This window comes from Drosophila mauritiana, chromosome 3L (assembly GCF_004382145.1).
Source record: "Drosophila mauritiana strain mau12 chromosome 3L, ASM438214v1, whole genome shotgun sequence".
Lineage (NCBI taxonomy): Eukaryota > Metazoa > Arthropoda > Insecta > Diptera > Drosophilidae > Drosophila > Drosophila mauritiana.
Window position 1 is genome coordinate 8,357,288 of NC_046669.1, and position 15,116 is coordinate 8,372,403.

The 15,116-nt window shown below is 42.4% G+C and overlaps 2 protein-coding genes across 15 annotated transcripts; one reads left to right on the forward strand and one right to left on the reverse strand.

Annotated features, from left to right (window-relative positions):
- The first annotated feature begins 395 nt into the window (after window positions 1-395).
- On the forward strand, window positions 396-14,634 carry LOC117139218 (PDZ and LIM domain protein 4). Of its 14 annotated transcripts, none has more exons than XM_033301401.1 (9): window positions 396-611; window positions 2,850-2,998; window positions 3,313-3,616; window positions 10,418-10,618; window positions 10,837-10,916; window positions 11,514-11,585; window positions 13,263-13,422; window positions 13,980-14,018; window positions 14,087-14,634. In XM_033301401.1, exons 1-9 carry the CDS (start codon window positions 411-413, stop codon window positions 14,171-14,173), a joined length of 1,293 nt encoding a protein of 430 aa, XP_033157292.1. In that variant the 5' UTR covers window positions 396-410; the 3' UTR covers window positions 14,174-14,634. The 14 variants fall into 14 exon arrangements, with proteins under 14 accessions (XP_033157292.1, XP_033157293.1, XP_033157297.1 ...); XM_033301403.1 differs by lacking the exon at window positions 396-611 and adding an exon at window positions 2,120-2,396; XM_033301402.1 differs by lacking the exon at window positions 11,514-11,585.
- On the reverse strand, window positions 7,339-9,906 carry LOC117139216 (cell division control protein 6 homolog). The gene is made up of 2 exons (XM_033301398.1): window positions 8,224-9,906; window positions 7,339-8,146 (listed from the first exon to the last, which is right to left on the reverse strand). The coding sequence occupies exons 1-2, from the start codon at window positions 9,785-9,787 to the stop codon at window positions 7,728-7,730; spliced, it is 1,983 nt and encodes a 660-aa protein (XP_033157289.1). The 5' UTR covers window positions 9,788-9,906; the 3' UTR covers window positions 7,339-7,727.
- Window positions 14,635-15,116: the final 482 nt, after the last annotated feature.

Below are 15,116 nucleotides of genomic sequence, written 5' to 3' on the forward strand. Positions count from 1 at the left end.
ATTAATTGAAAAACTGTTTTGAAGCTGGTTGCCAGATTTTGTAAAGCTGAAGGCGCTATTTTTTGAATTGTAAATGTAAATGATAAAATCATGATTATTAGATATTGTTTGTATGTACGGTAATTTGTTAATTATTTCTTTGCAATAGAATTTACTGACTAAAACTTAAATCAATGCATTAATAATTCTCCGCGTCTCACTCTAGCTCACACTAGCTTTTTTTTGAATGAATAATATTGTGTTTCCGTTCATTTTCTCGGATTTTTTCTCCGCTTTTATTTGATTTTTCAATTGCCTACTAGTGCACACACATACGCAGTCCCGAGCAGACGCGTTCGAATCGTAGAATTTAGCGCATATTTCTGAATGTGCGGAGCATTTCTTTTGTTTACTCTAGTCGCTGGCCAGCAATGACGACCAGCAGATCATCGGCGTCCGCGTCATTCAGTCGACCGGCTTTCTGGAAGGTGCCCGGTTACGAATTGCCCACGTCCTACCGCCCGCAGGCGACCCCAAAACCGCCGCTCGTACCGCTGCCATCGCCCTGCAGGCGGCGCAGCAGCAGCGGACTGAAGAAGCGCGTCCATTTTGCCGATGAACAAAACGTGGGGGTAAGTCCAAGTGGCCGAGAAAAGTGAAAACCCCCTTTCAAATCGCCCGGCTTGTCAATCATCGCGCGTGTGTTCTTTTCTTATTCGTATTCCAATGTATTTGTGGCCCCAATTCACAACAGGCCGACTCAGAAATCAGTTCAATAACATTTCGCCCCTGGCGGCTCGTAAATTTGTCAAGCCAAATCTAATTAATTGGCCACTGCTGCACTTTTCGGTCAAGTAAAATGGCCCAAAAAGATGGATGGATCTATATTTCCATTGGCATGACTTTTATACCATTCGCAATACGTTGGGTGAAGAATTTCGTATGATTTACAATCCGCTCAAGGCTGATCTACAGCAAAAGTCACCCTAAGAACATTACACGAATTCCAATTGAAAATGAAATGAAAACAATTCAAGCCGCAAATAGTAAAAACATTTCAAGAGCCAGCCAAAAAGTGCCGAAATCAGAATGTATAAAATGAAAAATGAAATGGCAAGCCATATATTGTGTGTATATATTCAGCGGAAAGCCGAAAGGCAGGAAAAGATCTTTCCGCTGTAAACAGTAAAATTGTTGCCAAAATCGAGAGGCAGACAGAATGTTTAATACAAAGCAACGTCCTTCAACCGTTGACCCGTTCACATTGCGTATACGTCACGTTGGCCGTAGACTTTTCCATTGACTAATGCATTAAAAATCTAATATGATTTGCTTATTTAAATCGAATTGTTTGTTGCAGTTGTGCTAGTACCGCCTCAGTAAATAAATCTAATTACACTCTCTCTTGGTTGCCTCATCGTTCGGCAAAAAAGTCTGGGGGAAAGAAACACTAATAAAATTGTCGAAACTGTCGAGGAAAAACAGATGCCTAGATACTTGATTTTTATGCTTTTTTGCATCAGGCGAGCTAGCTCATCAAAGCATTCGCCTAGATGATGATATGTGGCATTCATCTCTTCAGGGTCAGCGTGCAACTGGATCAAGTGCTGCCCTAAAATGTGGTCAACGAATTGCAGAATGCCACAAATGCAGGGCACACGTCGAATTAAACAATGGGAACAATGGGCGAAAAGGTTTGTTTGTGGTGGCTAGTGGATGCTCTTTGGGATTTGGGTATACATAATAATGAAAATAATATAGCTTTAAAAACATATGCAATCATGCTAATTAACACTGCGTATGCGTAATTTGATATGCAGCCTATTATCAAGTATACGCCTAGTTATCTTTTGGTAATTATGAGCTTTGCTGAGGTAAATGCTCCTGATGCTTTTTAAATCCACGACATCCTCTCTGAGAAATTCAGAGTGCTCTTAGCGGAAACCCCATTTAACGATTAGGATTCGCCAATCGAATTCATGTTTCTCAGCATGTAGTCGCCGTTGCCGGCGGATATAAGTTGTACATGTACTTGTATGTGTATGTAAGAAACAGATTTGTGGCGCAGTGTACTCTGCTGCCGCTGCTGTTGCTGCAAAAAGGAATACGAATTGTATTTTAAAATTAGTACTTGAGCAGCTTTGCGATCGAACAAAACGCTTAACGGATTGCAATTTCGCGCCGCCTGCGCCTCGCAGGCCAGAAAAATATAAACAATAAAAAATAAATATATATTTTCGGGATAAACCATCGCTGGATCGGATGAGCCTCTGATCTTCCAGTCTATCTCCAACATCAGGATGAGCCCCAAGCTGCATGAGTTCGCGGTGGTACTACTGCGCGATGGTCAGGCCACGCCCTGGGGCATCCGTTTGGTGGGCGGCAACGATCTGGACACGCCGCTAATCATCACCAGGGTAAATCGGCGTTATATAACCAGAGAGACTGTCGCCTTGTGGTCGCTTGTGGTCCATTCATCAAAATTGAGCCAGAGAAGAAATGGCTGAGGAAAAGCGATTGGCCTTTGTGCCCCGCATGCCGCTTTGTTCTCAGCGCCCAAATAAACAACTACAAATCAAAATAGCGAAACGGGCACAGCAACAATAAACGCTGCAGCGTTGCCAAAATGCGACGCCAGTAAAACTAATTGAGGCGCAACCGAATAGTCGAAGAAAATTTCCACTTTTCCTACCCCCTTTTAACTAAACTACGATGTAAACACACACAATTTGGCGATCATAATTCTGTCTGCATCTATTTAGGCACCCATAAATCTGTGTCAAGGTTGCAACCAGCCCGTTGCTCCCTATACTGTGTGTGTATGTGTGTATAATGACCTTCCCACCCCCTTTTCCAACCCCCCGTTGCAGGTGCAAGTGGGCAGCCCAGCGCACGGCGAACTTCTAAGAGGCGATATCATCTCGAAGATCGGCGAGTACGACGCACGCGACCTGAGTCATGCGGATGCACAGCAGCTGTTCCGCGGCGCTGGCAACGAGATCCGCCTGGTGGTGCACAGGTGAGCCAGGAAATCCGTGCATCTGCATACAGATGAAGGGGATACCAAAGATACCAATCAGTTCCGTATGTTTCAGATCAGTTTCTTCTATTAATTGCTTTAAAATTAAAAGATTTAAACAGGGCTTTTGTCATCCAAAAAATTAGTGGATTATTGCCATAGTATATTGTTATAAAAAACTTAACTTATTGAGCTGTGACAGCTAATGCTCCATTGCTAAGAAGAAACCTTCGTCTCGGAACAATTAGCATTAAGAAACATTAAGAACTGACTTTTATTTTGTATGGTGTGATATTAATAATTCTTAATTGCAGGGATAACAAAATTGCATACACGCAGGGTGCAACTCAGGAGGCAGGTCCTGGATCGCGGAGTAACTCCACTTTGCCGCCGGTCACTCCTGATCTGTTGCCCCACCGCGGTCCGTCGCCTTTTTTGCCCGGACCCAGCCACTTTGAGAGGGCTCTGCAGTTGCCAGTGGACACCTTGCCGCAGACCGTGTTTCCCCAGCTGAACTCATCCGGTGGTTATGAGGTGCCATCGACTGTGTTCTCGCCCAAGCCGACCAGGGACCATCAACAGGACGTCGATGAGGAGCAGGCCGCCATTGTGAATCAGGTAAGATAGTTATCTAAATGTTTTCTAAGGAATACAGTACTTAAAATCAGTTTATTAATTTTAACCAATGTGTGTTGAAAAACATTTATCCCGAATGGTATGCTGCGAGTGCTGAGATTTTGATAATTCCTTTAGCTATTTTTAAAAATTTTGGATGAAGCTACTTAAAAGTAATAATTGAATAGATTCATTTTACATTAGTTTACAATCCAAAATCTAGGATTGCATCTCAAACAATTATTTGTATGTAAGTTGGTTTGAATCTATAAATATTACAACAAGGTGCAATAATATCCAATATTTTTCATATACATAATTCTGCAGTTGACCGTTGCATACTTTTCGGGAAAAAAATTGAAAAATGTGTGTAAAATTAATGTGGTAAAATATTTTCCGCGATGTCAATCGAAAATAGCTAAATGTTTAAGCCAACTGTGTTATGTTTTTCATTTTCATTGTCAGTGTATGTAGATTTTGAAGATGTTCATGTAAAACGCTTTCGAAAATGTAGAAAACAGTTCGTTTTTGTAATTTGAATACACTCAAACGATGACATCAGCACATAACAATGTTGTTGGTCAAGGTTCCATCGCTTACATCCGCTATATATAGACTTCGGATCGAGGATGCGGGGTGCTAAACAGGAAAAGGCTCGGTGACGCAGTGCGCAGGTGGAAATTGGCTGGGAATCAAAGAAAAACAAGTCAGAATCTCTTACAGAGAACTAGCCCGCCCCCAAAACTCGGCGGAAAATGCCAAGAGCCAAAAACGCAAATAAACAAGCGTCTATTTTCCGAACTATTTCTGTGGCAGGTGAGTGGGGTGCACGGCGGGGATTTTGATCCACTGTCCGTCCAAAACCTGTGATGCCCCGTGGCAAGGCCACTCAGAACACCTCCCTCCTCACTCCATATGTCCCATTACCCTCGGATGGGATGACGCCGCTAATGAATCAAGACACTTGCCAAGGTCGCAATTTGATGTTTGGCAGTGCGGCACCGAAATAAAATCAAGGTGCCTACCTACATGATTTTGATGTTTGACGATTTGTCATACGAAGGTGTGAGAAAATTGTCTCGGGGAAAAGTTCCAGAACAGGTGACCTCCCCTCGGATGAGAGTTGGTCTATTCTCAGCTAGGGGTTATTGTACTTTGCCTTAACTAATTTATGGTTAATATGTACCTTGAATGCGTTCTATTTGTGTTCTTAATTTATCTTTGTTAGAGGCGCGGAACGCACAAAAAACCATCAGTCGGATTGTTTATTGATCGTTTTGTTTTAAACAAACGCGGGTGCACCAAGAAAAATTCCATTGGTGTTCTAAAAAAAATTGGTGATATGGTTTGGTATTTATTAAGATTGCAACAAGGTTAGAACTTAAAAAACTGAGGAATATAAGTAGAGATCTTAAACAGGCTTAGAAGATATATATATATAATAACGCTTTCTCTAAATCAAAATTTTTCTTCAAGTGCATCACACATAGTCAAACGAACTGCAGCCTTCGCAGTGGGGAACATATGTACATATGTAGCACATGATTCCGTGTAAGTTATGCGTTCCTTGGATCCTCCATCGAACTTGAAACTTTTCCAACGCCTTTCAAGGCCAATTACACCTGCTCGTGTGTCTTTGGCTCCAAACGCCCCGTAAAAATCAACATCAAATGATATGCCCAATGCCCTGTTCCAATGCCAATTGCTTATGACAGCCAAGAAAACTCAGCATGCCAATGCCAATATGGTTTTGAGATTTACGACCTGGGATCGGTATCTTTGGAACTGTCAGAATTATTTGACAAGTTTGCAAATTGGAAATGCTTAGTGCCAGTGCAATTTGGCGAAAGCAAACTGAGCAAATCAATAATTTAGCTGCAGATTTGCGAAATATTTCTATATTCACATTTATGTTGCTGCAGTGGGGCGAAACAATAACCTCGAGTGCGATAAATATTTGTGCCTAATTTCGAAATGCGAAAAAAGTGCTATGTGAAATTGTTCCACAAAAGCAGCAATTAAAACATATACGCGAGATATGTTATATGTGAATAATGTGAATAATTCTCGACTGAGGCGGCAGGACAAACAACAACATCCGTTGGGGGGAGGAAATGGGGGCGGTGTTTAAGGTGGCGCGTGGGCGGGAACCGAGAAAAAAAAACAAAAATATAGATCACACCAAGTCCAAGTTTATACGACGACGGTATTGTTGTTGCCCGAGTTTACGCTCGGTGAACAGGCTATTTGCACAAAAACATATTTTGTATATTTAGGAAAATCTGCTCTCTCTCGAATATATAGGATTTTCTAGCGGATTGGTATGGGTGCGTGGGTCGAACGGCCTCTGACCGTCAGCACTCGGTTCTTCTATATGGTGGCTCACACAGACAGACAGGCAGATAGACACTCTCCAACCAATACCGAGTTGGCTATATAGACAAATTGGAATTCCGCGCAGTCGGAATAGCAATAATTCGCCAGCATTTGAAAATTTTCGAATCAGTTGCGTTCGGAATATTGAAAAATAAACAACAATAAGACTCGAGCTCGAGCATCCTTTTTGTAGTGAATCCTAGTGAAAAGATCTCCGATCTCACCAGCTGCAGCGTTGATTTAAACGTGACGAAGAAGCAAGTTGCCAATAATATATTACAAAATTAAAAAAAAAAAAAAATTACAAATAAAATTTAAAACACTGCGTGATCTTCCATTACGTAATTGCACCTGGCTATAATATCTTTCGTTTCTATTTCGTTCGAATTGAAGGAGTTTAAATTCAAACCCAAAACACACACATTACAAAAATGGAGTACGTTCAGTTCAAAAACGGATCCCCAGTCTACTACAAGGAGCAGCCAGACCTCAATGAGTGCATTCAATACCAAGTAAGCGAGCCAGTGAACAATTAACACGAATTAAACCAAATTTAGAAAAATATTTAAAAGGAAGCCAAAGTGTGTTTTGATATAGTCTCAAATGAAGACATTACTATTGGTTTTATAAAAGATACTGGTTTAACCCCATTATAGATAGAAAATAAAGCAAATCATGCTGATATTTATTTAATTTTGAATTACTTTTAAATATTTCAAATTTCTAAGTACGTGCCACAATCCAGATGAAACATTTCACCTTTACCGTCAACCATTTGATCTTGGAATTCAAGTTCAAATGCAAACGCCAGCGCCAACAGACCTGTATGTTTTTCGAGGCTTTTCGCCTTACTGCTCCCTCAGAAATATATGTATTTGAGGAATAGGAATATAGAACGCCATATACCCACACCTATAGATACATCCATGCATATATCTGGCTGGCCTCTCTGCATATAGCTTATTATTCAAACATTTGTTCGCCTTTCGTCAATACGCGTCGAAAGGCAACCAGAGTTTTTGAAACATATTTTTCATTGCGCTCTGGTTGTGTCGGTGCTCAATGTAATTCATACCACTCAAATGGGGATATTTTTAGAGCAGAGAGCGCAGGAAGAACAACAATAAGCCAGCAAATAAATAAACAAAATGATTATAGAACAAATTAATTTCATGTCGAGATGGCCAACAAGCCCACACGAATTCAAAAGCACTGGTGTTAATTTGACTGGTACGTTCTGAAAACGCCTCAGAAAACAATGGCAGCAGACTTTCCCTATGATTTTCACAACTTTTGGCACGACCCAAGATTCAAACTTGTGGCGCAGCGAAAGTGGAAAACGTTTTCACTTTTGCGTTTTGTGTATTGCGGAACTATTTAGTTTATTCTTATTTGCTTAAGGTTAACAGGAAGGGGATTCTCTATAACTTATTGGTCAACGGATCGGATTAGAAATAGATTATGGGCGCAACATTTACTTAAATTTATGACACACACAAAGTCTCGAAGATTCGATTGAATTAATAGTCAGAAAATAGCAGAAAATGTCGAAAGTGACCGTCAAATGATATTTCAAAATATTTCAATGCTTGCGCCAACCACGAATTTTAAAATTAGCGTCAAAAAGTATTCTTATACATATACGTTCGTCCTCAAGGTGAATGAAAATGAGAAAAATGCGCAATTAACCAGCAGTTTGTCGGGCACACTAATTTCCTAGAGGTAATCGTCCAGATCGTCACTTGCTCAGGCAGGCGGTATCGCTGAGGATCGAGGCGATCAGCTGCTTGTCGCTCAGCGCCGCATGCACCTCCTCCTCGTCCCACTGCAGCAGAACCTTGTGCAGGCGCGGCTCCTTCTTGCGCATGATCCGCAGAATGCCTCGGGTCTCGACCAGATCCACAGTCCCAGTGAACTCCGCTTGGTCCAGGGCCAGGATGTTGCGTTTGGCGCACACTCTCCTGTAGACCTCGTGCAGGCGACCCATGCTGATGTCTTTGTTGCGCTCGTTGCGCAGCATCAGCACCAGGGTGCACAGCATCAGCTTCTGCTGCAGCGGAAAGGATCCCTCGATGTCCTCCTCCAGATTCTGTGAGGCACCGTAGACCTTGTTCAGCACTGCAGCCACTTGGGTGACCTGAACGGGCTTCAGAGTGTCTAAAATAGTCCAGATATAATTTCTTATAACACAATCTCTACATTTATCTTTATACACTAAAGAAACGAAGGTTTACCTTGCTTTTCCTTGGCCTCCCCCGCATCCTTGCCCTCCAGTTGCAGGGCCTTCATATTGAACTCCTTTTCGCCATCGCGCTTCTGCTGTTCTGCTATCTCGACCACTCGTCGTCCAATGTCCAGCGCCCTTCGCACATCTCCACTGATCGCACTCACCTTGGCGGCCAGCAGCTGCAGGGTCACGGGTGGAAAGACGTCCAGCACCTCCGCCTCCGCCAGGCGAGACTTGAATATCTCCACGATCTGCTGCTTGGAGTAGGGCGGGAAGTGCATCAGTCTGGGCTTCAGCTCGCACCTTGCATTCAGTCGCATCAGCGCACGATCTGTGAGATCCAAACTATTTGCAATGCCCACAAGTAGTATCCTGGAGCCAGGAAGAGCTGGCCACTCGAAGATCGTGTACAACACCTCCTGCCTACTGGTGCAGAGCTGATCAATCTCATCTAGAACCAATAAAAGCATTCGCTTTGCTGTCTTTAGGTGACGCTGAATGGCCTCCAAGTGATCCCTCTCTGTGCGACCGCTGACTTTGAGCTGCAGTTCGGTGCATAGCTTCTTGTAAACTGCTCCTACACTTGCTATGCTGGTGCAGTTAATATACACACGTTGTAGACGTTTGGAGAAGTCGGGATCTCTTAGAAGTAGCGATAGGCAGGCGGTCTTGCCTGTTCCTGGCTGACCGGAGACATAGAGGCTGCCGGAAGTCTGGCTTTCCAGGTGACTGCTGAAGAATTCACGTAGCTCTTGGAGCTGGGACTCACGTCCTGGCAAGTTTTGTGTCTCGGCGCTGTTGAGCACTCGTCTGGCGTTTTGGTATTTGTTGCGTGAGGGAGAGGGCAGGTTATTCTGTTGGGTTTCCTCATTGGTTTGGGTTTTTTCTTTAGTTTGGATTTTATTCGGCTGCTTTGTTGGAGGTTTCTCCTGTTCCTTTTGTGCTAATGGATCCTCCTGCTGTTTTGGCCGTGGCTTTGCCTCATCCTTGGCTTGAAGTTTCGGTTGCGGCTCAGCCTTGTCAGTCTTGTGTGTGGTCGCCTCCACCTCTTCCTCCTGGCGCTCGTCGATGCTGAGCCTGTCCAGCAGCCGCGAAGGACTGATCAGGTGCTGTGGCAGTGGCTGCAACTTTCTCTGCTTCGGCGGCGATCCATGAAGCGGGTCCACCTCCGGATCCTGTTCGCCCTCCAAGAATCTAGCGGTGGCCTCACGGTTTTCCTGCTCACGTTTGGCCCGTGAACTGCCAGCTGATTGGGCTGTTTTCTTTGTGCTGCGTGGCGTCTTCGGCAGCTCCGATTGAGCCACCTGCACTTGCGAAGTCCTGCGTCTGGAGATCTTGTCCATTTTGTTGAGCACGTTGCGGTTCTCGTTGTTCTCTGAAACGGGGCTGGTCAGGTCATAGATCGCCGTCACCGCCTCCTCCTCCTCGTCGCTATCGGCAAGCACTTTTTTCGGCTGCCTGCGTTTCCAAACTTCCGAGCGACGCGGCGTCTGCGTCGACGGCGGCAGCGGAGAGGCGGCCGCCGCCTTGCTGATGCTACTCAGGCGTGTGGAGCGGCGTACGGCAGCCATTCTTTAGCTTAGTTTATTGATCGGCAGTTAGTTACTATTAAATACGAGTTAATTGAGCAACAGCGTGTTAAAATTTTCAGCTGGCAGTCACAGTTAAAAAAGCGCGCAAATTGCGTTTGCCATTCGCCACGAGCAACAGCTGATCAAGCCTGGTCTGACCATCTGGCAGCTCTGGCCCAGAGCTGCATATCGTCGATCGCTAATCGATTAGCCGCGCTTAGTTACAACATTTCAAACAGCAGTCCGCCTATATTAAATTACTTACATACTCGCGCGTGGACGGCCTGGTAAAAATAAAATGGTCCGCGGCAGATAGAAAACACAAATCGCTGGACGTTGAACAAGCTTACGTAAGCGCCTAAAAATATTTCCCCTGGCTATGGGATATTTTTAAAGTATATAAACGGGCGCACATAAAATGGAATTTAGATATAGCGAAAAAATTATGCACACACACGCTCGAAGTAGAAATACGTAGCACAGTGGGCAAAGATCTGGTGATTTCTAGAAACTCTTTTAATCTCTGTCTGATTTATTTATATTATAATTTACCGCAACGGCTGGTCGGCCAAATGTGTGCCCCATTTCGGCGTAAACAAAGTCGTTAATCTTCACCGATCCGCTTTCCAGCCCTACCGTACAACTCCGCTGGTCCTGCCCGGCGCCAAAGTGAAGAAGGATGCGCCCACGACAGAGTCCTACTTGAGGCATTACCCCAACCCGGCTGTGCGCGCCCACCCAGGACACGACTACCATGACAGTATCATGAAGCAGCGCGTGGCCGACACCATGCTGCACAAGGTGGTCGGTTCGGAAGCCGACACTGGCCGCGTAAGTACGGGGGAAGTCCCCTTAATTACTTAAAGACACACCTACATAATGGAAAATTACAAAAACTAGGGTTTTCTACATTTACAATTGACATTTTCAATGTTAACATTTCGAATTCGTGACCTGTAGTCTCTGTTGTAATCCGTTCACGAAATTTATTGTATTTAATTTAAGATTAAGTGGTTTTACTAATATTTATATATATCCCCCGATTTCAGGTCTTCCACAAGCAATTCAACTCGCCCATCGGCCTGTACTCCAACAACAACATCGAGGACACCATCAGATCCACAGTTCCGTAAGTTGTCACCCAGAAATGTACCATCTGGAAACTCCTATGCTTAGCTCGATACAATGAAAAAAAAACACTAATATATGAACTTTTGGAATTCGCTTGTCAAATTGAACTTATAAGCCTATGAATTACGCTACATATTCTTTGGATTTTGCAATTTACGAATAAACCTGCGTAGAACTCTTCGAAATTTTTGATGCAGCTTTTCTTTTTGCCAGAGAGACAGAGAGAGCCACTCGAAATGCGCCAAGTAGCTTGAAACTAATAAAACGAGTCACGAACACACGGTTACGAGTAGCCTAAGGTCCACATAACCCGAAAAATTGGTTCCTGGTTAAGCTGCGGCCATAATCCACTAACCCAAAAGCCACAAAATCAAAGTCGAAACGAAATTTACTAAACCGATGCACACACGAAATGAGAAACACACACACAATTCGAACATACGATTAAACACGAAAACCAGTCCATAGATGTTGTACGTACTACTTACTACTGCCTACTGCCGGATCTCTGTTTTACATACATTTATATACATTTACATATATAAATATACCACTCTCTATATATCCTATATATATTCTATGTATATTGTTGTAGCTTCGCCACAAGCGAAAGCAATCGCTTGAAGGACAGTCCTTTGCATCGTCCTTTGCCAACAAAACTTAACGGGTAAAAGTAAATTCATATCTTGAGCACAGCCTGATTTCGTTCTTTGATTGAATCCTTTCACTTTCACTTTGATATGGAAAGCACAATGAGCAAGAACGTGGAATTGTACCTGAACTTGCCTTGAGACAAATTAAATTGAATATGAGGAATGTTTGCCAAGTTCCCCGTGTTTTTCCCTGCCTGTCTGTACAGATTAACCCTCGATTATTGTTGTCTCCCGCAACCTGAACAACTGAACTATATGTGTGGTTTCTAAGAATCAGATACAATATCTATGTCAGAACAACAGAAACAACACGACACGAGTCCAAAACCCGAATGCATGTGTTCTGCTGTCTACGAATATGTATTTTCCCTTATATTTCCCAAAAACTTCCTATTGCAAAGAAAAGCTCAAATGATCTGAGTCTGCGATTAGGAAATTCATGCTCTGTAAATATGTGTTTTTCTGGAAATTATCTTCATCGAAACCCCCAGCGAACGTTGTTTGTCTTGAGGCTTTTCAGTTTTGGTGTTTAGGACACATGTATGTAAGTTTAAGGTATGGCAAAAGTGGCGTAGGTGCATCGGGAAGGGTTTTAAGTGGGTAGATCAGGTGCTGTTTCCATAGATTAACCAAGTTCAACAAATAAACGAACCCTAGACCAATCTACCAATCTAGCTCTTAGACTCTGATATGCTTAGAACTTAGCTGCACGATTAATGTTAGAATTTTCATCGATCTATCTTTCCTGGAACAAAAACGTGTTATTCTGGAGCAACAAAAGCAAAAAGACCAACTGGCAGAGCAACAACGTCAACAACGCCAGCAACAACTGCAAATACTCTATCAACAAAACAAATGATCAATCAAATAGTAGCCCAAAAACTGAACCCACTTCTAATAGACTATGAGCCAAATACCCTTTCCCAAGACCCCTGCTGAAAGTCCCCCGATCCACTACTTTTCGACCCACCACCACCCCACAAGACTAATCCGAAACTAAAAGACGTTTGCTGAATTATATTTACGAACTGTTTGAAAGACAGCACTGAAAGTTCCTATTCTTGATCCCCATCGCCATCGCAACCCAGTATTAACCGAACGAGACTAACTAACCACCCTAATCCCGCCCGATCTCAAGGCTTCGACTCATCCGATGATACATGATAATCTCAATATAATCTCGCACCTTGTTATGCAGTTCTGTTCGATTACTCTTAATAATAATAATAATATAATAACTAGATCGTAAGGAATTTGTTTATGAGTTTCCTATTAATCGCAATCCGTTTGAGGAGTGTGCAGTTCCAAGACAACGAAGCACACCTATTGCCCAACAACAACAGCAACAACCAACAACAACTACAACAAAAACAAAATAATTCTAACGTATTTTGTGCACATCCTGTTTTCTCTTTCTATTCTCTCACTACTCTGTCTCACGCTACTCAACCGATGTAAAAAAAAATCAAAAACAAAAAAACCAACATATTTTTTATAAATCTCGATTAACCAACAACAATAAAACAAATTAAAAAAATAAATCTTTTGAAAACTTGCGTAACACCAAACAAAAAATCCAACGAATTATTGACCAAAATAACGGCGCTTTCAACGATCTCAATGCAAACCCCCGAATTACTGAAACTTAATCTCAATCGGAACCCGAATCACTGACCACTGCCAACGAGCAGCTATAAGAAAACTGTCCAGTACGATCCCAGGAACAGCGAAACCTACAGAGCCATTCAAGAAGAGGGCGGCTACAGCAACTATGGTCAATCCTCGCCACAGGAAGTGACCATTCCTGTGCAGACTAAGGTCTATCAGCCCAATAGATTGGTTCCAGGAAAGGTAAGATCGTGCGCAACCGTTCGAAAATCAAGCAAATCTCTCAATCAACTCGAATCAGTCGAACTCAGTCAAAACTTTATGTGAAGGCATCCGACAATATCGCTCGATTCTCAAGCTCATCCTGTACAAAGTCTATCTATTTCTCTCTGTTCCTATCTCGCTCGCTGTCTCTCTTTTCGTGTCAATGTAACGTGTACAGTTGAACCAACCGAATGTTAGTCAACAGTGTCTGTGTGTCCTTGTCTGGCGGCATGTAAACGCGCTGTAACGACGACTAACGGGGCCGAAGTAGTGTTACTAACCTGATTTTTGGTCGATCGATCACCTGCTGGCATCGAACTACACTAAACACATCCATTAACTCCATCTTTGTGTATATTTTCCAAATCACAAGAAGCACACATCTTTTTGGAATTCTAACACGATATAATAACATCTAACCAAAGCTCATAACAGTTGATTATGGCATTTGAAAAGTTTTTAACCGAAATAGCTGGACTTAGCCAGAGTTATTAAGTTATATCTTATCTGTTCACTCCATCCAAATGCTATTACAGAAACCAGTATCAGCGCCAGTATCCCGGCCGCCGTACAATGTGAGTAGCTCGGCTTAATTCTCTGTTAACTGAATGTTATACTAATTATGTGTCTTATGGGTGTACAGGTGGTAAACACCCACGATGAGAACATACGCCAGAGCGGCTCCTTCAATCGTCTCATGTACAGCGTGATTGGTGCCACCGAGTACTAGAAAGTGCAGCTGCAACATCAGCGACAGCAGCAACAACAACATCAACGCAACATCGGCAACATCTGCTGCAGTTGTTTTATCTCCTAACATATTTAGCGGATTTTTATGAAATTCTGTTTAACTTACTCAATAAATTATATGAAGAACGACAAGAAATTGTGAACCACTAACAAGCTTGATGATATAATGGATTGGTAATCAATTGGCATCGAAATAAATTTACGATATAAACACCACTTAACGCCGCCTCAACCTAATTACTGTCTGCATATGCAATAGAAAACGTATATAAATTAATTAAATAAAAAAGGAAAGTAAAATTTGATTTATAGTTATGTTTATGTTATGCTGATTCTAAGTTAACAGCCGTCAGGCGTGTTAATACCGAGTGATTCTAGTCATGGAATGTAATAGGTATTAAGAATGTTTTAATTAATAAAAGTGACTTTGATTGGATGAAAGAGATGTGTGTGCACTATGTGGTTTTAATATAAACAAGCTAATTTACGTATATTTGAATCCGATTTTTATAATTCAAGTGTGATGCAATTATACCATGTGGAACTATTAAGTAATTTACAAATGCCTGCACCTGAAATTTACGCTTAAAGTGCAATATATTTGGAATCGAACATTTCAACATGCCGACAACGTAATTGTATCACAATAATTTGAATATGACGAGCTCTTTTGTCTGTCAGCCTGCCTTCTTTTAAAACATTAAGTAGGGCCAAACCCAGTTGAACCCATAGCAAACCGAAGCCAAAAAGAAGTAGCCAAAAATCTTTGCATAACATGACGCTGCAGATCTGCACTTATTCCATCAATCATTCCGGCAATTAAACGTATTTATATTGAAACTATATGCACACATGAGCCGAGAAATGAGCGTACCCATAAATTTGACTTTAATTTGAATGGAAATAAGTCACTCGAGTGTGTG

Bases quoted from the DNA above. Each gene is read 5' to 3' on its own strand.
- LOC117139218 (XM_033301401.1), top strand. From the start codon at position 411: ATGACGACCAGCAGATCATCGGCGTCCGCGTCATTCAGTCGACCGGCT. The intron at 10,619-10,836 runs GTAAGTACGGGG...CCCCGATTTCAG, and splicing joins CGGAAGCCGACACTGGCCGC to GTCTTCCACAAGCAATTCAA. The intron at 14,019-14,086 runs GTGAGTAGCTCG...ATGGGTGTACAG, and splicing joins TATCCCGGCCGCCGTACAAT to GTGGTAAACACCCACGATGA.
- LOC117139216 (XM_033301398.1), bottom strand. From the start codon at position 9,787: ATGGCTGCCGTACGCCGCTCCACACGCCTGAGTAGCATCAGCAAGGCG. The intron at 8,147-8,223 runs GTAAACCTTCGT...GGACTATTTTAG, and splicing joins GGAGGCCAAGGAAAAGCAAG to ACACTCTGAAGCCCGTTCAG.